Source organism: Cyprinodon tularosa, unplaced genomic scaffold, assembly GCF_016077235.1.
Source record: "Cyprinodon tularosa strain WSP-4 unplaced genomic scaffold, ASM1607723v1 ctg743, whole genome shotgun sequence".
NCBI classification, from domain to species: domain Eukaryota; kingdom Metazoa; phylum Chordata; class Actinopteri; order Cyprinodontiformes; family Cyprinodontidae; genus Cyprinodon; species Cyprinodon tularosa.
The window spans coordinates 64,741-87,889 of NW_024039500.1; the positions used below are offsets into that span (position 1 = coordinate 64,741).

A 23,149-nucleotide genomic window follows, 5' to 3' on the forward strand; every position below is an offset into this window, starting at 1 on the left:
TCCTCCCAGTAGGACGTGCCTCGAACACCTCCCGAGGGAGGCGTCCAGGAGGCATCCGAAGAAGATGTCCGAGCCACCTCAACTGACTCCTCTCGATGTGGAGGAGAACCGGCTCTACACTGAGCCTCTCCCGAATGACCGAGCTCCTCACCCTATCTCTAAGGGAGAGCCCAGCCACCCTGCGGAGGAAGCTCATTTCAGCCGCTTGTATCCGGGATCTCGTTCTTTCGGTCATTATCCAAATTTCATGACCATAGGTGAGGGTAGGAACGTAGACCGAACGGTAAATTGAGAGCTTTGCCTTTTCGCTCAGCTCTCTCTTCACCACGACAGACCGGTGCAGCGTCCGCATTATTGCAGCAGCCGCACCGATCCATCTATCGATCTCCTGCTCCATTCTTCCCTCACTCGTGAACAGGACCCCAAGATACTTGAACTCCTCCACTTGAGGCAGGGACTCTCCTCCAAACTGAAGGGGACAAGCCACCTTTTTCCGGTCGAGGACCATGGCCTCAGACTTGGAGGAGCCAATTCTGTCCCAGCGCACGCTGTAGTATTTTTTTTAAATAAGTATTAATTTTATTTTCGTTATCAGGGGGCTTTATTTAACCAATAAAGCCCCCAAATTAAGCACATGATGCAAAATTTGTAGAAAGTTCACGTGGTACGAATAGTTTTATGGAGCACTGTATGCTGCCAGGTAAAGGTTGAGAAAATACACATCTTTTTGGTTGCATAGAGGTTCCTGGTTGGACCCACATGTCTGTGAAGTGTCAGGATGAATAAAGAGAAAGCAGCGAGCTGTGGGGGATAAAGGCAGAGCTTAGGTCAGATGTTCCACATCAACGTTCCCCTCATGTCTCTCTAATCTGTCCCAGTTATGCTGACGGAGGTGGAACCAGCTCCAATCCTCTCAGAGGGCTCAGTCACAGGAAGTCTGGCTGCCTGCATGTTTAGCTGTGAGGAGGAGGACAAAGTTCACAGCAGAGTCTTTCTGATTGGCTGAAGGAGCCATGAAAGACAGCAGGTGTTTACATATAGAGCTGGTTGGACTAGCACCTGTCTCCTCCTCTCATTCAGCAGCTCTACAGCACAGGTGAGTACCTCCTATCCCACCAACACCTCCAGCTTTACTGTATCACACTTTCATCTGTTTACTGTAGGTGAAGGTTGGGAGGGGGAAGCATAGGAGGAGAAATTATCTAATCTCCATCTTTGACACAGCGACACAGATTCAGATCATAGATATATTTGTAATGTTTTATTCTGCACAAGGCTTTATGTTTTCAGAGGCTCACAAATAAAATAATGGTTCAAACATAATACTCATGATAAAACTGTAGGAAAACTCAGTTAGTTTCTTAAAATCTTGTCACTGATGTCATTGAAATGTTATTTATTGAATCAATCTTTAGAGCAATTCAGAATTTGCTCCAAAATCTTGATGTAATAATTTGTTAGCCAACAGGTATAAATCTCAGTCAGCTGCGTTTAAGGAGAAGGTTTCCTGGTGTGTGTCAGAAGGTGACCTGGGGGCATTAATCCACAATCTTTTAAGCACAACTCCACTAGATTATTATCATAAGGCTTCTCTTTGATGTCTTTGGCTCCATCAGAACTGGTGCTCATATTTTGATTGTCTCTCCACTTCTGTCATATGGAGCAAGTTTGCCAAAGAGCGTATTTTAAAAACCTCCTCTTTTACATTTATGATCTTTCTCCTTCACACTTCTCTGTCTATCTTGGTTTTAAGTTTCCCTGGGAGACCTTAGGTCATCTGATCCACCTCTGTTGATTACACCTAAAGGAAAAACTAAGCCAAGCTTTAAGAGGTCTGTTCTTTTTAGGAGGGGCTCCAGATTTCTGGAACAGCTTGCCATAAAATATTCCACAGGCTATTTCTCTTGCATTTCTTTAAGTCTCTGTTATAACATAGTTTAGCTCAGTGACATTTGAAGCAGTGTTAACTGTTCTTTTTTGTTTCTCTTTAACTTTAGTCTTCTTAATGTTTCATTTTACTTTATGCATATTTTCTGTTATAATTTGCTAACATTTCTGTGCCTTGGTTTGATCTGTTTTTCTACTGTACAGAAACTGCTGTTCATTGTTTTGTGTTAACAACAATCAAAGTTGTGGTTTAGATCAGTGAACACAGTCTAAGAGGGATTTAACAGGATTATGAGGCTCATGGGCTCAAGTCTGCTCACATCTCCAGGCAAATTTAATTCAATTAACTCAACTATTTATTTTTATCAAGAAATCCATATAAGCTCCAAAGAGAAGCAGTGGCTGTTAAAAAAGCTCTTTTTTTATGTCAACTTAGATCTCTCATTATTCAGTTACAAGGTTGATCCATTTAAAAAAATAAATCAATGGATCCTTCAGCCACTAGAGCGAACTTACACTAAAATTACCAGGTTCTAAAATTGTTTCTAGTTGTTGCTTTTAGTTTCTGGTGAATAAAATGCTTCATAAAACATGTTCTTTTATTCTTTAAAAGATTTTCAAAAGAAGCCCTGAAAAAGCAATCTAAGAGACTGATTTAGGTTTGAAATCAAGATTCTATCAACCTAAAGATCAATGAGGTCAACCGGCTGATTGGAAAAACTCAACATCAAGAAGAAATGGATTCTAACATGGCCTCCCTTTGAAACAGGCTGTGATTACCATTATTGTGAGAGCACCATGTGTATGACACTCTTAGTTGACCCAACAGAACCTTCCATGAGAAAATAAACTGACTGGATGAGAGTTTCTAAAATACACTAATCAATGGTATAATCGAAGACCGGATCTGCTGCCGTCATGTGGAGGAAAACTGTGCAAGCAGAAAATCCCAGGGACTCAAATTTAAATCTAAATTGTACATTTATAGAATATGAAAAAACAACCTAAGCTGACCAAAGTGCTTTGCAGCAGTTACTGCATCAAAGATAAGAAATATGTACCAAACAGAATTGGGACTAAAAAGAGAATTGTTAATAAAATTACAATAAATTAGCTATAAAAGTAACAGTAAAAATTACCTGTTGAAAGGTATACGAAATTGCAAAAAAATTTCAAATACAGTAACTCCCTTTTCTGGAATCAGTAAAATAAAACATTTTCTATCTTATTTCAATTATTATCAGAAAAAAAATGGAGGTTTATTACAAATTTGTTACAACATAATGGTCAATGGTTCACCTTTAGGAGCCAGTTTAAGCCGAAACAAGAGCTTTTCCAAAGCTTTAGTCCACTATGAATGTATAAGCACTGCCATTGAAAATCTGTTTAGCTTGAACCTCTGAACCCACTGTTTGTTTTCTTTGGTTTCTTCATTCAGTACAATGGTTATATTTGAATGTGATGGTGATTCAGAGAACTGACTGTCTGAAAGATAAAAATGGCTTCCTGTCTGGTCTTTTTTCCCAGGCCTCTAGCAGCAGCTTATTCATCTTCACCATCATGAGTCCAAGAAACATAATTTTTAAGAAGACTTGCAAAGACAAGTCGGTGAGTGAAATATAATTACAGGACTGGATCAACTAAACCGTCACTTTTTCTCTCTCAGACCAAATCTGTTTTGCAGAGACAGAACCAGGTCACATTTAATTTTAAAATTTTAGAAATGTACTGTGCTTTTCATATTCAACTTGAATAATAATGAGAAATACTTGAATAATAAGGAATCTAAGCTATGAGATATTTCTTATTTTGTAATTATATTTGTATTTTTTATTTACTTACTTATTATGTGAATTACCAGCATTTGCTCATACAGTGCCTTTCTGTATGATCACATCATTTTAATCAGTAATTGAGCTGCTATGAGCACTTAAGAAGCCATTTTGCTTTTGAGTATTTTGTTTAAGAATATGTTTTTAAACAAGTAAGAATACCCATGTAAAAATTTGCTGTACTTGATATATGGGTACAGAAGTTAACTTTTCAGATGACTGAACTTTATCTCATATCAACAATAAATAGAAATAAAATGTTGAGCAGTGAAGATATTTTGTCTTTGGTTGGTAAAGTTCCTTCCAGAGGAATCTCTGAAGAGAAGCCTGTTCCTGTTGGTCTCAGCTGATCAAACCTTAATGCTCAGAAACCTTCTTTCTGAGAAGAGGTGTGGGCGCTAACAGGGAGCAAGGCTGAACACGTTCTTTTCCAATGACTGTACTGCAGGATTTCTCAAGTAGACCGAACAGTTTTCTTCCTGTTTTCTTCCTGGAAACAGAGGACAATAAACAAACAGAGAATAAAGTCTGACAGCAACCTGAAACAAAAAAATATTTTAATTTACCATCTATTTAGTTTATCATCTGGTGAAGGTTCTCAGTCATCCAGGTCAAAGTTATTCCCAAAACATTAAAAACAATCCACTGGACTTGGTTTCCAAGTTGGAAAGTGAATTGTTTTTCAATTTTTTTAACTAGTTTATCATCATTAGTGTATTTTTAAATCATGAGCATGCAGAGCCAACTCCCAGCCACTGGAGTGACCCCCTCCTTCTTCTGGGCATGTATTTTTTTTTTTTTTACTCTGACTCCGACCTTTCACTGAATTCTCTTTAGATCTTAATGTTCAGAAATCATGACACAAAGAATATTTTAGTGAGAAGATTGATGATTAAAAAAAGAATTGTAGGGGACCAGTTAAGGGCCAATCAAGAAAAGTGGGGAAATTTTGAATTGCTACTACTGTAGACCTACCAGGCAGTGGTTCTCAGCTGTGGTGATGTATTGAAGCTGTTTTTATCATCCAGGAAAAAAACAAAAAAAAAAAACAGACAAAACCTTATTTGCCATTCGGTTGATGTCTTGTGGATATTGTAGAAAAGAACGACTTCAATAGGAAATTAATCAAACGCTTGATCTTCAGAGAAAAAAAAAGACAGTCAGAGCACTTTTTATTGTCTGAAATTATTAATAGAAATAATCTTTCTATGGAAAGAATAACTCTCCTTCATTATTTGTGGTTTTTGCTTTTTACATATTTTTTCCATGAAGCCAAAATACAAACAGCCCCTTTAAAAAATAAGGCCTTTGTTTGCTTCAGGTGGGAGTGTTCATGGGGAAGAGAGACTTTGTGGACCGCGTCGATTCTGTGGATCCAGTGGGTGAGTCTCAATGATGGAGAATTCAGCACATATCCCAAGAAGGTTAAAGGAAATCATGAAACAGAGACTAGTTTATTTTCTCTTGGATAAATTGGGGGATTTATTCAACACACAATGCATTCATCATCACTGTAATTTAAGTTATTTTGATTAATAGGGCGGTTTATAGAAAATTAGAACAGTGGTGTCATGTTGATATCTCTTTGTTTTTATCTAGTTCTCCAACGTTGTAGTTTTTTTTTTAATAACACCTCAAAAGTCCCTGGCTGAATCCAACTGACTTTAACATGGACAATCTCAAAAACATTTTTTGCAGAAACATTAGTTGCAAAGAAATATAATTCTATAATAAAACAAACTTTAGCTGTTTCTATCTGCTATCAGTAGGGAAAATATAAACTACAACCTGAGAGTCTTTCTACTGAAGCACAAAAAAAAATAATTTTGAGATTAACTCTTGGTTTTAGAGGTTCACATGAAGTGTCAAAGACCTTCTGATTGCTCACTATTGCTCAATGTTTAACATGAATATTTGCTCTTTCTTTGTTTACCAACAGATGGCGTTGTCCTCATTGATCCTGAGGCTCTGGCTGGGAGGAAAGGTTGGTACCAAAACATGCTGTTCATGTTTCCATTGTTAGGCATCGATGTAACCCAGCCTGACAAAGTTATTCCCCTGAATTATAATTCATCAGCCAGACTCTCGTGGACAGAAAGCATATTTACTTTAGGCGTGTCTGCTGGAGTTAAACTGCCTGTATGCTCTGCCCTACAGTGTTTGTCACCCTGTCTTGCATCTTTCGCTACGGCCGAGATGACATGGATGTGATGGGAATAGCCTTCCGCAGGGAGCTGTTCCTGTCCACCAGCCAAGTATATCCACCCCTGCAGGACCGTGAGAAGGGAATCCACACCAGGGTGCAGGCAAAGCTTCTGCGCAAACTAGGAAGCAATGCCTACCCATTCTTCTTCGAGGTGATCCAGGACAGAACAGCCAATCAGAACCAGCCTTTGCAGCTAAATTATATCTCCTTTTGAAATTGAGAGTAATCTGTTTATTACTTTTCAGTTTCCGGACAATCTGCCTTGCTCAGTGGCTCTCCAACCAGCACCCCATGATGTTGGGAAGGTGAGCTTCTATCTAACGCAGACATTACAGTGCAGAAAATTTACGGGAGATGGCTGATATGGCAAGAGCAGGAAGAAGGGCTAAAATACCGTAAATCCTCTAATATTGGCCTGTATTCCAATAGCGGCAGGCCTCTAATAATGACCCGTTTCGCTGTCAGCGGAGGTAAATACTATCAAGACTCCCTGGGCGGTCCTCAACAACTTGTGATAGTAACATACAAGTACCACAGAGGGGCAATGTTTGCTAACGAATCCAAGCCATTAGCATTGGAATTCCCATCCTTACACAAAGATCGTAGTGGCCTTACACAATCGTTCTGATCTGAAAGACAAATGTGATTACCAGTAGGTCTGGTGGTAACCAGGCAGCGTTAAAATGATAGAATTCCGTTGGCCTTCATTGTTCTAAATTTCCCTTGAAATATATGATACTGGTAGCCTACTTCCACTTAGCCTTCCTCAAACAAAATTTCGATGTGATGGTAGAACAGTTTCCCTTGATTTTTTCTAAAACTTTGTCTGGCCAAGAATTCATTCTGTGTCTTTTTTTTTTTCGTATTGCCATGCAGAAAAATTGCAGCTGCTGGAAGATGTCTGAATAATGTTCTGTATACCGTTATGGTAACTGTACTTTTTCGATAAATGAGAGACACAAAATCTTGTTTTTATTCATTCCACCCATAGTCTGTTTTGATCAAATAGAAATAGAGGCCTGCCTCTAATTCTGGCCTCCTTCCAATAATGGCCGGGACCAAGATGTACCTGAGTGAAATATTCTATATTAGAGGGTTTACGGTATAGATGTCCCATCCATCCATCCATCCATCCATCCATCCATCCATCCATCCATCCATCCATCCATCCATCCATCCATCCATCCATCCATCCATCCATCCATCAATCCATCCCAATCACTAAGTTCACTTTATGGTGGCCCTCTTTGTTCAAAAGCTAAAACTAGGACCGTTAGTTACTGGTTACTGTTTCAACTCCTTTCAACTTCTTCCAAAAAATGTTCCTGTAAGATTTTTATTTTTTGTGGTTCCTGATAATGTTAACTTCAGGGATCAGAGTAGAGGCGATGCATTAATACAGGTAATTGGACGGTAAATGTCCCTTCCTTCCTCCGTTGCAGCAATGTGCAGTGGAGTTCGAGATTAAGGCATTCAGTGCTGAGAGCCAGGATGCAAAAGTGCGCAAACGGTGAGTCTCAGCTGTCCTGATGTCAGACAGAGTTGTCAGTAGGAAACTGTTAAACCTCCGCATCTGTTTGTTCAACAGGAGCACAGTAAAGCTAATGCTCAGGAAGGTACAGTACGCTCCAGACTCACAGGGAGTCCCACCTACAGTTGAAACCACCAAGGACTTTGTCATGTCTGACAAACCGCTGCATGTTAAGGCCACACTGGATAAAGAGGTTTGTTGTTTCATGTTATAAATCTACACACTAAATTAAACCAGAAATAATATGTCTAGACCAGACAAATATAAGCAGTATGACTCTGAAAAGTTTTACTTTCTGATAAGCACCTAATAAATTTATTTACTATAACTTCTCTGTTTTTATTTTCTCTTTATCATCTAATTTTCCTGACGTTGTTACCCTAATTTTCCTTGCCCTTGAATCCCTAATTAGCTTTACTATCATGGTGAGACAATCCATGTTGACGTCAACATCACAAACAACTCTAACAAAACCATCAAGAACGTCATTCTTTCAGGTAAAAACTCCTAATGACTCCTTCTTAGTGTTGCTGAAGGACCTGGACTACACCTACTTCCTGGACTGTAAAAATCAACCCAGCTAAATCTCTTTTCTCTTTTTTCCAGTTGACCAGGTTGCCACAGTGGTGTTGTTCTCCAATGACAGCTACATCAAATGTGTGGACATTGAGGATTCTGGGTAACAATTAGCACACTCAACAAAGCATTTTGTTTTTGCATAAAAAGCAACATGTGATGTTGGGATTAAGGGATCTAACCCACATGCAGAACACGCTCAGACATGGAGGAAAAGTTTAACAGTTTATTGAAAACACAATGAATAATAAAGACTGATTTAGGGACTGGTCCAGGACTGGTCAGAACAGGGTTCTCTGCAGAGAGGGACAGCTCGGTTAGCTGAGTCTCAGGTTTTGTTGTTTGAAGGATAATGCAGGTCTGTACCTGTTCAGTTGTTGACTGAGCGGTAGAGGCAGGGAACCAGGAGGGTCCAGAGGCAGATGGTGAGCAGAGGGCTTGGCAGTGGCAGGGCTTGACTTCAGACTTCTCGGTGTTCAGATCAGAGGTTATCTCCAGTTCTCTTCTTGAGAGCGGGCAGGCAGGTTCAGACAGTTTAAACATCCAAGGATCTCCAGAGATCAGACAGGTAGTTCTGATGAGAAACTCTTCCAGAGTTTCAGGATTCAGTTTGGCTCTTTCTAAGAAGCAGAGAGGACAAAACTGGTTAGGTTCAAGTTCAGGTATCAAGGGAGTCAGAGAATCAGACAGGTTGGTTGGCTCAGGCTTGCTAACCGTAACTGGCTTAACACTCTGGCACTGGAGTGTTGCGCTGCCACTGCTTATATGCTGGTCTCCTGATGAGTTAACGAGCCGCAGGTGTAGAAGTCAGCTTCGGCTCCAGGAGACCTAGGACACCCTCTGCTGGAGAAAGGTGAACAGACCTCCAGATCCCAACACAACATATCCAAACCTGCTAAACAGACACTTTGTTCTTTTAGATAATATGTAGCCTAGCCAGCCAGACTTAGTTGCGTCATGAACATTAGTCTGGAAAGGAGCTGGTACTGTAGAGACCTATTTCAATGGTGAGACTAACAGAGTCGGTGGAAACAGGTTATAACTAATCAGATCATTCTGGATATGACACTAAAACTTTTTTTGATTTTCTTTCATGGAAGTGGCCAACTTGTTGACATCTTAAGGATATAAAAAGCCCCTTTGGGACATGATAAAGGGCATCTTTGAAATATTGCTCCGTTGCAGACTGTTATTGTTACAAAGAGCATTTTTACATTTTGGGCCCACCCTCCGTAATGTGATTCATCCAAGTGTGTTTTACAGTCATGCACCCTACCAGACAAGCTTGGCCAATCTGGTAAGGGGGTGGGGGGTTAAGTATATAAAGACAATCTTTATGCTCTATTTCCTTTATTCATCAACTGACTTTATAAATTTTGTTTTGAATTCAGGGTCTTTTTTCTAACCCTTCACTGTTAATTTTTCTACAACAGTTAAAATGATATTTTACACAAAATATTGCTCTAATATAAAAAACCTTTAAAAGTGCCACCCAGATTTTACTTCATTTTAAAAACAAAAACTCTGACAAAAGGAAATTTACTCTTACTGCTTAGAAAAGAAAAGAAAAAAAATTTCTTTGTACACTGAGTAGTTAGATCTAAGATTTATACATTTATGTTTAATCTTCCAGTCACTCAGTGTATTGTTATTTCGTCTTTCATAAATCAGTTTAAAATTTGTACTTAAAAACCCTTTTAAGTTTGGTTTCTAATGCATGATTTAAAGTTTAATCTGAAATAGTTTTATTTTTTTAGTCACTTTCTTGGTCCTCCATAGATTTGAACAAGTTAAACATCAAAATTCTGGACTTTTAACCTCATAAGTTATTCTCTAAATATAATAAACTATAAGCAAAGGTGTGTGAAGTCCGAATGATGAGCACCTCTATGGTCGCATTTACATGTCACGATAGATGGTAACATCACATTTCATTTTTCATGTTTATCATTTAGTATAAACAGATTTCCCATCACAAAGCAAATTGTTAGATTATTTATTATCTGCTTTCCTGTTTATAAATCCATTTGTTGTATTTGTAGATTAGAAAACTTTTTTTTTAACTCAATAAGCTCCAAAACTGAAGCCATCCTGTTTGGAACTTCTCACCAAACAAATCATTATCCATAACCAGCAGCAACTTTTCTGGTACTGATATCCCACTCTCATCAACAGTTAGTAAAGGTGTAAAAAAATGGACTCCCAACTCACTTTTGAAGCACATATAGACCTCTTTCTACCATCTCCTTAACATTTCCAAACTCCGTCCCATCCTCTCCTTCCCAGAAACAGAAAGGTGGTTCATACTTTGTCTCCTCCAGACTGGACTATTGCAACGCACTTCTCATTGGGATCCTTAGAAAGAGTCTGCAGAGGCTTCAGTACATGTATATTCAAAACTCTGCAGCCAGGATCCTGATGAGAGTGTGGAAACATAAGAACATTACCCCCTTTCTCCATTCAATACACTGGCATCCCACCTCCACCAGGACTGATTGAAAAATTCCCTTCTCACACATGAATACATCCATGGTCCACATCTGTGGAATGCCCTCCCTGACACCTGAGGGCACCTCAATCCACTGAGTGTTTTTGACAACCTGGACTGGCAACCTCTCCAGGGTGTACCCCGCCTCTCGCCCGTAGACAGCTAGAGATAGGCACCAGCACCCCACTTGGGACAAGCATGTCAGATAATGGATGGATGGATTAATTGTATGTGTTGATGCTAGAACTTCATTTTTAGATTATTTGTAAAACTTTGTGAAAATGTTTTTTTTATAGATAAGTCACTGGAAAAAAAATATTTAAAATTTTTTATAAGGGTCTGCTTTTCAGGTGACAATTTAAAGAGTTAAAAGTCTCAGTAAACAAAGTTTTTTGTTGTTGTTCCTACTTTTATAACTGGACAGATAAAATCAGTTGAAAACAGATTATCAGATGTTTATCAGGCGTTTTTAGGGCCAGCTGGTAACATTCATGCGGTGGATTTGCAGGTTCTGTAACATTTGGGCATCCTTCACTGACAGTACCGATCATGTTACTTAGGGCCAAACTCTTTAATTGGATTCGATTGTTTGTTAGTTTTTCTAAAAACTGTTGCTTAAAGTGTGAGTGTGTCTAAAAAAGGATAAAAGTAATATTTCAAAGGGTTGTTTTGTAACGGAGTTTACATGTTCAGAAACTATAGAATGAAATGGAAGATCAACCAGTTTAGCTGAAAAATTCTCCGCCTCTGCTGAGACTAAACCGCGATCCAGTGAGACGTGTTTAAAACCTCGGCTACTATCAGCCTGCAAGTTTCAACAGATCTGCAGTTGGATGTTTTCAGATGGAAAGGAGACATCTGAAGTTTCGGGTTGATTTATTCTAGTTTTCCACATGAGCTGCATTTTTCTCAGCTCTCCTTATAGACAGAATGGCAAGCCAAGTACAGGAAGATCTCCGCTGTCCCGTCTGTCTTGAGACCTTCAGAGATCCGGTCATCCTGCGGTGCAGCCACAGCTTCTGTAAAGCCTGTCTGCTGAACTGGTGGACTGAGAAGACGATCCGGGAGTGTCCTCTGTGTAAAACCATCTCAGAGGAGAGGGAAGCCCTCTGCAACTTGGTGTTAAAGAACCTCTGTGAGAGTTTCTCTCTGAGGAAAATCCAGAAGATTTGCGAGGATCTCTGCAGCCTTCATGGAGAGAAACTCAAAATGTTCTGTTTGGACCATCAGGAACTGGCCTGTGTTGTCTGCAGAGATTCTGAAAAACACAGCAGTCACAGGTTCAGACCCATCGATGAAGCTGCTCAACAGGACAGAAAGGAGCTTCAGGAGAGCATAAAGGAAAAAATGAAGAAAAAATGAAGGTTTTTGATCAAGTAAAAGTCCATTTCAGTCAAACTGCGGAGCACATCAAGGTCCAGGCCCGGAACTCAGAGACGCAAATCAAACTGCAGTTTCAGAAGCTGCACAAGTTTTTGGAGGAAGAAGTCAAGGTGTGTGCTCTGAAGAAGGAGGAGAAGCAGAAGAGTCAGATGATAAAGGAGAAGATTGAAACACTGAGGAGAGAGATGTCGGCTCTTTTGGAAGCGATCAGAGCCACAGAGGAGGAGCTGAGGGCTTCAGATGTTTCACTCCTTCTAAACTTCAAGATGAGAATGGACAGAGTGCAGCTTTGCCCCCAGCTGGACGACCCCCAGCTGGCCTCTGGGGCTCTCGTTGATGTTGCCAAACATCTGGGTAACCTAGGATTTAACATCTGGAAGAACATGAAAGACACAGTCTCCTACACTCCAATCATTCTGGACCCAAACATGGCAAACCCAGAATTAATCCTGTCTAAGGAACTGACCACTGTGAGGTGTCGGGGGAAACGGCAGCTGCCTGAAAACCCAGAGAGGATCAAAGGTTTCTGTGCTGTCTTGGGATCCGAGGGATTCAGCTCGGGAACTCGCAGCTGGAAGGTGGATGTGGAAAACCAGCCCAGATGGGAACTGGGCGTGTTGCAAGATTCTGTACAGAGGAACGGAGGCTTATGGTCAGGATTGTGGAGAATCCAGCTGTGTGACAACAAACTCACAGCCATGTCTCCACCTCAAATCTGTCCGCTGCTCGGAGTGAAAAACCTGAAGAAGATCAGGGTGGAGCTGGACCTGGACAGAAAGAAACTGTCCTTCTTTAATTCCGAGGCTAACACACACGTCCACACCTTCACACACCCCTTCACACACAGAGTTTTCCCTTATTTCTGGACTGGAGTTGAACTCCCTCTAAGGATCTTACCCACGGAGATAAGTGTACACAAAACCCTTCTAAGTTATAATCAAGACCGTTCCACACAAGAACATCTATTTGAAGACTAGATGAGGTTCTTTTCAGTTTGAAACCTTAAAATCTACTCAGTTCTGTGTCTTTATTTAATACCTTATGTTTCGGTAAAATGTCATGTAAGCTGCCAATGCATTTAGAGTTTTACCTTCACACAAAATCAAATCATCCAGTGAATGAATTATGTGATAAATGTTTCTGTAAAACGATCCATGATTTAAAAAACCCTAATGACTACCCAGCTGTGTCCTGTTTGGTACCAAAGGAGTAAAAGGCTTTAAAATCATTGATGCAATCTACTGCAAAATTGATTAAAGCTCAGCAGGTTTTTAAATGACATGCCGTCTGTGATGAACTGTAAAATGGAGAAGCTTGAATGACGTAAATATTCCTTAGCTATAGAACAAAAGAAAAAACAAATCATAGACCAGTTGGACATTAGAATTTACTAATAATGAATTTTAGTTGATTTTCTATCATTTACTAGTTGTTAATGAGAACAGTTCATTTAGGAGCTGTTCTTTGACAGTCAATTTGTGATTTATTAACACTTAGTTTAACTTTAATGTTGTGTACAGTTAAATGTTATGATTCATTTATGATAAACTTTAAATATCATTTAAAATATACTCAGAGTTTGTTTATAAAAACATAGAAACTGAGGAGGAAATTATGAACTAATTGTTAATTAAGTGTTAACTAATAATAAAATATTCTGTTGGGCACTTGTTGCTTATAAACTAAACATATAAGTGGCTGCTAATAAACATTTTACTTAAGTTTTAATTGGCATTTTATCCTTTACTTGTATTGTGTTTTAGTTACTGTTTAGTTAATTGGGTTTGTTGGCTTTTTTACCACCAAAAGCAGCAAATAATACCTTCTAATATAATCTTATTATAAAGCTGATCTCAGTTTATTAGCAGGGAAGCCATGAATAGCTATAGAATGTGAGCCATATGTTACACCTGCTGGAAAATAAAATGGGGTCAAATGACGTTGACATGTTTTAAGCGCTGCTTCCTGCTAAGAGTTGAACTCAGGAATGTGTCAATGGAGACAAGACTTGCTCTTGACTGCATGTCATTGGCTCCCACAGTTTGGGCCATGTCTCCTCTGTGGGCCCATGAAATCAAAGAAAGGGATTTGGAAATATCTTTTAAAAAGTATTTAAGCTTAATCAAAATGTAATAAAATGTTTTTTCTGTCATTACACTTTAATACATAGTTAAAGGCTGTTTACAGTTTGCATTTTAAACCTGCTAGATTTGGCCTTTTCACCCACCAGCAGCCAGAAAGATCAGCGTTAAATATGTTTATATTGTTGTCAAGAAGTAGGTCAGAGAAGCACAGATTTACCCCAGGCTCACACCGACTTACCGTTGCGGTGCGGTGGGTGCGGCGCCGCAGTGATTCTAAGTCATTAAAAAGACGTAAACCTCTCTCACCGGCTGCTGAGCTGCCCGGCTGCGGTTAATCGAGACACTCCGGCGTTGCAGAAAATTCTGCAAGAAAGCTATCCTTGCGGCGTGCCGGAGCCCTCCGCAACAAGATCCTTATTTGGGTCGTGTTATCGCGTGAAGTTACGTGAACTCAAGTGAACTTCTGTTCTCGCTAGTTAAATCTCCGGACCTGTTGCCGGAGCCGCAGAGCCACACCGCACCATAGTCAAAAGGGCGGTGTGAGAGGGGGTGTGCGAGAGTTGCGGTCTCAGTCGGCTCGGTAACCGGAGCCAGTGTGAGCAAGGGGTTAAGCTTCTTTAGTGCTTGAGAAAAGTAAATAGCTCCATCTAGTGCCCTTATCAGGTATTGCAAAATTACTACTAACAATTGTACTTAGACTTACAGTAGACAACATTTATTGTCATCTTGTATACACAGAGTGCATACAAAATAAAATTTCGTTTGGTACAGATCTCATGACATTTCCATTTTTTAAAAGTGCTTCAGTGATCAAATGTTTACATTGTGGGAGAAAAAACATTGTGCAAAAAAATGAGTCTGTGACATGATTTTTGAGTTTTTTCAACTTTCAGCTGTCTGATGGCGGTGGGGAAGAAGCTGCTTCGGAACCTGCTGGACCTGTATTAAATGCTGCATAGCCTATTCCCAGGGGGCAGCAGGGGGAACAAATCACTACTCTTTGCACCTTCTTCCAGTCTGCGATGCTGCAGCCTCCACACCACACAGTCAGACAGCTGGTCAGAACGCTCTCTTTGGTGCCTCTGTAGAAGGTGGTGAGGATGTCTGACATCCTCTTTATAGTCCAGGTTGTTGTCGTCTCTGATGAGGCACACCACCGAGGTGTCGTCTGCAAACTTCTCATAGGCGGATCTACTGGGGTGGCATAGGGTGGCAAATGCCAACCTAAATGACAGCCTTGCCACCCCTGCTGCCACCCCAGTTGGCGGTAGAGGTAGCGAGGCTTATGAATTATGGATAATTTGAGAATTACGACCGCTAATTTCCAATGTCACTGACTGTAGTGAATGCAGCACGAGATGACGCAAGAGCGACTGAGACTGATTTGTTTTTGAAAACTGAGTGAGGCAAAGCGAGGGAGCCAGGGGGTGATGGGGAGAGGAGACACGGAATGAAACAAGTAAAAGCTGATTAACTATTTATCGAGAAATTAAAGCACAATGAAAGCACAATGTTTCTAGCATAACTACAATGAAGATTTTGAGATGATAAAAATCAGGTTGCAGAACGTTATTTCTCTAACTATGATGTTAATTAGGCCTGATGTCTCAGGCTCATAAAGAAATTTTTTCGGTCAACTATGACAGAAAAGAAACTATCAAGTTTGGCTGTACTCAGCATTGAATCAAAACGCACAAAGGCATTGGATCTAAATAAATTTGTGAAGCGTTTTGCTGAGTAACATGGAAATCACAACATTCAGGTGTTATAGTCATGTCAACTTTATGTTATGCTCTATGGTGAGCCTTTACAGAGCTGTTACATTTTGTTTTGGATGTTTGTTAAAATCCCACCAACATGTCTTCCATTGAGGAAGCTGGGCCTGGGGACTCTGGACTGGGCTCTCCAATCTCTGTGGGCGAGGTCGCCGAGGTGGTTAAAAAGCTCCTCGGTGGCAGGGCCCCGGGGGTGGATGAGATCCGCCCGGAGTTCCTCAAGGTCCTGGATGTTGTGGGGTTGTGTTGGCTGACACGACTCTTCAACGTTGCATGGACATCGGGGGCAGTCCCCCTGGAATGGCAGACTGGGGTGGTGGTCCCCCTGTTCAAAAAGGGGGACCGGAGGGTGTGCTCCAATTACAGGGGAGTCACACTCTTAAGCCTCCCCGGCAAGGTCTATTCGGGGGTGCTGGAGAGGAGGGTCCGTCGGATAGTCGAACCTCGGATTCAGGAAGAGCAGTGTGGTTTCCGTCCTGGTCGTGGAACGCTGGACCAGCTCTACACCCTCAGCAGGGTCCTGGAGGGTGCATGGGAGTTCGCCCAACCAGTCTACATGTGCTTTGTGGACTTGGAGAAGGCGTTCGACCGTGTCCCTCGGGGGGCCCTGTGGGGGGTTCTCCGGGAATACGGGGTGCCGGGCCCTTTGATACGGGCTGTCAGGTCCCTGTATAACCGGTGTCAGAGTCTGGTCCGCATTGCCGGCAGTAAGTCGGGCTCATTTCCGGTGAGAGTTGGACTCCGCCAGGGCTGCCCTTTGTCACCGATTCTGTTCATTACCTTCATGGACAGAATTTCTAGGCGCAGCCAAGGTGTTGAGGGGATCCGTTTTGGTGGCCTTAGGATTGCGTCTCTGCTTTTTGCAGATGATGTGGTCCTATTGGCTTCATCAGTTCGTGATCTGCAGCTCTCGCTGGATCGGTTCGCAGCCGAGTGTGAAGCGGCCGGGATGGGGATCAGTGCCTCCAAATCCGAGGCCATGGTCTTGAGCCGGAAAAGGGTAGAGTGCCTTCTCCGGGTCAGGGGGGGTGTCCTGCCCCAAGTGGAGGAGTTTAAGTATCTTGGGATCTTGTTCACGAATGAGGGAAGAAGGGAGCGGGAGATCGACAGGCGGATTGGTGCAGCGTCTGCCGTGAAGCGGGCGCTGTACCGGTCCGTCGTGGTGAAGAGAGAGCTGAGTCAAAAAGCGAAGCTCTCGATTTACCGGTCGATCTACGTTCCTACCCTCATCTATGGTCATGAACTCTGGGTCATGACCGAAAGAACGAGATCGCGGATACAAGCGGCCGAAATGGGTTTCCTCCGTAGGGTGGCTGGGCTCTCCCTTAGAGATAGGGTGAGAAGCTCGGTCATCCGGGAGGGACTCGGAGTAGAGCCGCTGCTCCTCCACGTCGAGGGGAGCCAGTTGAGGTGGCTTGGGCATCTGTTTAGGATGCCTCCTGGACGCCTCCCTGGTGAGGTGTTCCGGGCACGTCCCACCGGGGGAGGCCCCGGGGAAGACCCAGGACACGCTGGAGAGACTATGTTTCTCGGCTGGCCTGGGAACGCCTTGGGGTTCCTCCTGAAGAGCTGGAAGAAGTGGCTGGGGAGATGGAAGTCTGGGCCTCCCTTCTCAAGCTGCTGCCCCCGCGACCCGACCCCGGATAAGCGGAGGAAGATGGATGGATGGATGGATGTTTGTTAAAAGCGTAAAGTAAAGTTAAAAATGTGATACTTGTGTAAATCCTGCTTAATATGAAGCAGTGTTATTGTTTCTTTTTTTGTATATATAGTATGAAACTATCCAAGAAATGACCTGTATGAACCTACTCACAAAATGTTTTGTACTTTTTCATACTGGAAGCAAAATGTATTTTTATGTTTCTTCTTTTCAGATTTGTGGAGATTTTGATGTAACATACAGTACCTGCCTTTTTGTTGATTTGTTGATACAGCAGCTCTATCTACAGCATATTTACATGCATGAAATGTCCCTTTCATGTTGCCTTAACTGCTGTATGTCAAGTTACTCAGGAAAAAATGTGTGTTCAGAGTAAACAATACATAAATGTCCGGTACCTTGTTTGGGTGCCTTGACCCATTTAGTTCTACTGTGTAGTTATGCTCACTTTAGTACAGCTCAGTCCATAGATCTCTGCTGGGTAAGTTTGTCTTTCTATAGTTTCTTCTTGTGCAAATGCTGTAAAGCTGCATCTCTGACAGTTAATTTCAAACATCTGCGACTCAGCACCTGTGTCTTACCTTAATACCTTTCCTGTGATAATACCCCTCTAGAAGTAGTGTTATCACTCTTCTATCTCCTATTAGGTGAGATCACATTGTATGATGTATTTCTAATAAGAACTGTTTCACATGAAACATTTACTGTACATACTATTCTCACCAAACTGTGATAACTGTGATTAAATTCAGTGTAAACAAATGCCATATGTTGCCACCCCTTCAAAAATTCCTGCCCCCCTCTGGCCACCCCATAAATATTTTTCTAGATCCGCCCCTGAAACTTCTCAATGTGACTGGTGCTGAACCTGGGTACGCAGTCGTGTGTCCTCAAGGTGAACAGCAGGGGGCTCAGGACACAGCTTGTTAGCCATGAGGAGACACTTTTAAACATCACTTTAAAATGCTGCCATCTTGTGTTTTTGTAAAAATATCTAACTCCTTAAAGTCAGAAGCTGTGAGTCATTCTATCATTTCACCTCATATCTTATCGACATTTTCTCAGAGGAAAATGTTCTCAAAGCCATTTATTTTTATAGGGGAATCTGGGGAAAGCTTTTTCAAGGCAAGTGTCCTCAAAAAGAAAACAAAAACAAACCCGGGAAACCTAAAAATAGAAATAGAAACCCTATTTCCCTTTATAGCTGAGTTTTAGTTCCATAAATTCAGTTAAACCATTAACCCTCTGAATGGTAATTTCTTATTAAAAAAAACAGATATTCAATTTTCTATTTTGTTTAAATAAATAATTTAAAAACATCTGAATCTTTGTGTCTTTGCTTATTTCTCTGTGTGTTTAGAAACTGCTGCTCTCCCTGGTCTTTGTCTAACTCTGCCCTATTTTGGTTCTATCTCAGAGATTCTGTGTCCGCCGGAGCGACGCTGCAGAAAGTCTACAAGTTGCTGCCGCTGCTGGCCAACAACAGGGAGAGGAGGGGCATTGCTCTGGATGGCAAACTGAAGCATGAAGATACCAACCTGGCCTCATCCAGCATGTGAGCAGGACGTCACCTCTCTGCAGCAAGCCTCTACCTCTCTGTCTGCAGGATTTCAACTGTTTGTGTTGATTTACAGCATTAAGGAAGGACTTCAGAAGGAAGTTCTTGGAATCATGGTGTCATACAAAGTTATGGTGAAGCTCATCGTTGGAGGGTCAGTATTTTATTTTTTTTCTGTATTTAATCTAAAATGTGAGTGTTTTTTTTAAGCAAACAGACAAAATAAACAAATACAAAGTTCTCAGAAGCTAAGGGAAATTTGTCCGTCTGAGGAAACTAAAAGTTAATAAAACGTACAGGAACATTTCAGGATATAAATCCATCCCTATGATGCCTCAGAGTTTAACTGCATAGGATCAGATTAATTTTTTGAAGCCAATCGGTTAGCCTTTTTTTACCAGTCAGTCGCATAACTTCTCTGAATCAAGCTGCAGGATCAAAAGGAATAAGCAATATTAAGCCTCCCTGACATATGTGGGCTTATAGTCCTACTATTATTGGCTCAGGTGAACCAAAGTTATCTACAGAGAGAAGAAGAAGAAAAGTTAAATAAACTAAAGTTATTTTTCAACTAGGAAATAATTATAGTCTTCCCTTTTTGAGTTTCCTTAGAAATAAATTATCCACAATGAGAGAGAATTAGAAAAAAGCTCCTGAAGATCTGACCACCCAACCTTTTGGACTGGGGTCATAATAGTGTTGTTAGGTGTTGAGTTCTAGTCGACCTTAGACAGCCGCTGCAGCATTTTATCTATCAGAGGACGTGGAGCAATGGCTTGGTGCTCAGAACAAAAAAGACAAAGGAAAATAAGTGTTTGATTATTTCACACCTGGTTAAATCACATTATGGAGCTCTGTGGTTGCTCTTGGTCTTGTTTTGGGGTTTTCATTTTTTCTGAAGGCTTTGTTCTGTAATCTATTTTTTATGTTTATCTCCAACATGCTGACAGGATGATGGGATCTAGGTGAGTTCAGCAGAGTTATCCTCTCTGAGAATGTCTTATTAAATATAATACAGTATATTTAAGCTAGAGGAAAACTCTGACTCATTTTTATAACTACTGTCATTTAAACAGAAATCAAGATTTTTTTTCTCGTTGCAGTGAGGTCGGCCTGGAGGTTCCCTTTAGACTGATGCATCCCAAACCAGACGCAGGTAGAACTTTCTTCTCAAATAATGTTATGTAAAAATCATCTGTACATCCAATGTCATTCACTGGTAACCCTTTGTTTGTTCTTTCTTGCTGCCGACAGTCAAGGAGAGGTAACTATGAGAGTATTCAGTCTAATTGAACAGCTGAGGAGAACATTTCTGTTCAACTGGTGGCTTTAATTCAGATGATCACAGATAGGATTGGGTCTCATCATCTCCTGTCTTTTTAGCAGCATTCTTTCACTGCTACTCATGCTCATGTCCAAAAAACGTCTATATATGGTTGAAAAGACATTGAAAAGACAACACAATTTACTTCTAAATGACTTCTAGATTTGTTAGAAAACTGAAAGCTGGAAAGCCGTACTTCTCAAATAACTGAAAAGACATAAAAAAAACTGGGTTTTCACACAGACCAAACACAGCCCAGTTTTCAACGACTATTTCTGGACTAAATCAAGACTAGATGGACCGACCAGATTTAGCCTAAAAACCAAGGTCTAAATGATGTCTGATATTTGGGGTTTTTTTTATTCAGAAAATTAGGCCAAAAATTAAGCCATGATATTTGTTATTTAATTTCATTTAAATGTCATCTCATTTGGCTTTTTTTTTTTTCCTTTTCAAATGTCAATATATGCCAGTAAACAAAAATTGTGAAGACCTACAAATCAATTTACTTTGAAAATATAAAAAAAAAAGTTTTAGGTGTTTTGGGTTTGAATCCAGGGCTGTGGTTCCTGTGTGAGGGGATTAGTGTTTTAGTGAAGGCATCAACCGAGACCAAGAAGTACAGAGACATTTAAGGGCAGAGACTAAATAAAGTCTTGTTCAGAGGCACAATGTGGAACAAGACTGTTAATAATACTGGTCTGTACAGCCTGCAGTGTCGACCTTTGAACTTTAGAGAATGATGAATAATTTAGAAACCAACTATTGGCAGGGTCATCTATGAGGAGATAACGACAGATTGGGAACACATTTTTAATGGAATGGGCTTGAAGGCATAAATAAATATAATTGCCTTGACAGTTGCTGTTGGGTCCAAATTGATTCTTCTTTAATTCACAGAAACTTTGTGATTCTTTGTGTTTCTATTTTTCCTCAAAGTTTTCTGACTTCACACCTGAAACATGTCCGATAGTTAATATATAAAGACGGCTCCATTTTATCTGAGTTTGTCTCTCTGTGAAGCTGTTACCGAGATGTTCCTTCTTTTCCCAGTGAGATGGAGGACGAGCTTGTGTTCCAGGAATTCAAGCGCTCCTACCTGAAGGGGATCATTGGAGCTGGTGATGATGATGATGAGGAAGGCAACGTGTCGGGCGGGGATGACATGGGGCCAAAAGAGAAGTAGAGGACAGATGGCAGAGGGGTGGTTCTAGAAAAGGTCCTTTAATGAAGGGCTGTTTAGATGTTATTTGTTGAGTGAAAAGTACTTCAGTTCCTAAAGGTTTTATTACAGAAGAGCATAAACACACTTTTATTAAAACCATGTCTCAGTTCTGCAAATTTTATAGGTGTAACAAAAAATTAACTCTGCCAAAGATTATATGGTAAATGGCATGTACTTACATAGCGCCTTTTTCAAGTCAGGAGACTTGACCAAAGCGCTTTACACTACATTCATTCACCCATTCACTCACACACTGATGATGGCAAGCTACATTGTAGCCACAACTGCCCTGGGGCTCACTGACAGAAGCGGGGCTGCCGTACACTGGCGTCACCGGCCCCTCTGACCACCATCAGTAGACACTGCAGGTGAAGTGTCTTGCCCAAGGACACAACAACAATGACAGTCAGAGCCAGGGCTTGGCCTTCATTTTCAGGGCAAACTCCTACATCCAACGCCACTGTCGCCCTACTTAAATGAAAAAAACTTTGAGGAACTTAATGTCAAGCACATATTCATGCAAGACACAAAAACAATCATCTTTGTGGTGAATTGTTAGAGGATAGGTGGAAGTTGAGAAGAAAAGAACCCCAAACATTTTGCATTTTATCTTTAAACAATAAATCTACCCATTTAAGTTCAATTCTGAAAAAAACAGCCCACAGGTAAAGATGAATTCCCCAACATTTGGAAACTTCGGTCAACATCCTGACTGGAGATGTTGATTTAAAGGCATGTTACGACAAATCCACCCAGCCTATTGGAGAACCTGATAATGCTGTCTGATGTTTCTCCTAAGACTCCTCTGTTTACACAAATTGTCTGATGCTCTGGTGCCGCCTGACTGTAGTGGTGACTTTGCACTGGCGCTTCGTCCTGGGTGGTTACATTTGTTTGTATTCTAGCCAGTAGATTGCCTGGCGACCTGTGAAGGGTGTACCCCGCTTCTTACCCGTAGACAGCTGGAGAGGCACCAGCAATACTCGCAACCCGCTTGGGATGTCAATATATGCCAGTAAACAAAGAGTGTGACAGAAAATGGATGGATGGATGGATAGCCAATAGATTGTCCACTCAAGCAAACATCGATGGGGTTTGACTAATTTTATCCAAAGTGGAACCCCAACATGGGTAAAAATACAGAGAGCTCCCACCTGAAGTCCTTCTTTTTAATGCACACCAAAGCTAAATTGTTCTTTAACTCTCTCTACTCTAACTTCAATTTCCTATCTGTGTGTTCCAAAGTATTTTTAGTGTTTTTGCTACCATTAGCAATTTGATTCATCAGCAGTCAGGATTTAATGTGATTCAAACAGCTACAGTCTTTTTTTTTTTTTTTTTCATTTAGGCGATCTTTTAAAGCTCACCTGCATGTTCTTCCTGCAGCTCAGTTTTTAGTAGCCATAGAAACGTTGGTGTTGAGAGCTGCAGCTTCATAAGGCTAAGACGCCTTGTCCTGTGATTGAACAATAAAAGCTGTTGGACTCTTTCCTGTTGTTGCTTTTATTTTCACCTCTTTAACACTCTGCTGATTTGAGAAATCTAATATTTTTCCCTCTGGATTTTCTACATTTATGGTTAAAACTGGAGTTTCTTATCACATTTCAGGGTGCTTCTGTT

At 40.9% G+C, this 23,149-nt stretch overlaps 2 protein-coding genes across 2 annotated transcripts; both read left to right on the top strand.

Moving 5' to 3' along the window:
* Positions 1-956: 956 nt before the first annotated feature.
* On the top strand, positions 957-23,018 carry saga (S-antigen; retina and pineal gland (arrestin) a). The gene is made up of 16 exons (XM_038269939.1): positions 957-1,096; positions 3,415-3,495; positions 5,041-5,101; positions 5,659-5,703; positions 5,877-6,076; positions 6,171-6,230; positions 7,368-7,435; positions 7,514-7,649; positions 7,869-7,953; positions 8,063-8,135; positions 18,840-18,977; positions 19,057-19,134; positions 19,931-19,945; positions 20,084-20,136; positions 20,235-20,244; positions 21,358-23,018. The coding sequence occupies exons 2-16, from the start codon at positions 3,448-3,450 to the stop codon at positions 21,488-21,490; spliced, it is 1,203 nt and encodes a 400-aa protein (XP_038125867.1). The 5' UTR covers positions 957-1,096; positions 3,415-3,447; the 3' UTR covers positions 21,491-23,018.
* LOC119773115 (tripartite motif-containing protein 35-like) lies at positions 11,366-13,239 on the top strand. The gene has a single exon (XM_038269940.1). It carries the CDS (start codon positions 11,879-11,881, stop codon positions 12,878-12,880), a length of 1,002 nt encoding a protein of 333 aa, XP_038125868.1. The 5' UTR covers positions 11,366-11,878; the 3' UTR covers positions 12,881-13,239.
* Positions 23,019-23,149: the final 131 nt, after the last annotated feature.

What these genes read in the sequence shown, in the direction of transcription:
- LOC119773115 (XM_038269940.1), top strand. Translation starts at nt 11,879, where the DNA reads ATGAAGGTTTTTGATCAAGTAAAAGTCCATTTCAGTCAAACTGCGGAG.
- saga (XM_038269939.1), top strand. Translation starts at nt 3,448, where the DNA reads ATGAGTCCAAGAAACATAATTTTTAAGAAGACTTGCAAAGACAAGTCG. An exon ending in AGGCCACACTGGATAAAGAG is followed by an intron (nt 7,650 to 7,868) that starts GTTTGTTGTTTC and finishes ATCCCTAATTAG; the next exon opens with CTTTACTATCATGGTGAGAC. An exon ending in CAAGAACGTCATTCTTTCAG is followed by an intron (nt 7,954 to 8,062) that starts GTAAAAACTCCT and finishes TCTTTTTTCCAG; the next exon opens with TTGACCAGGTTGCCACAGTG.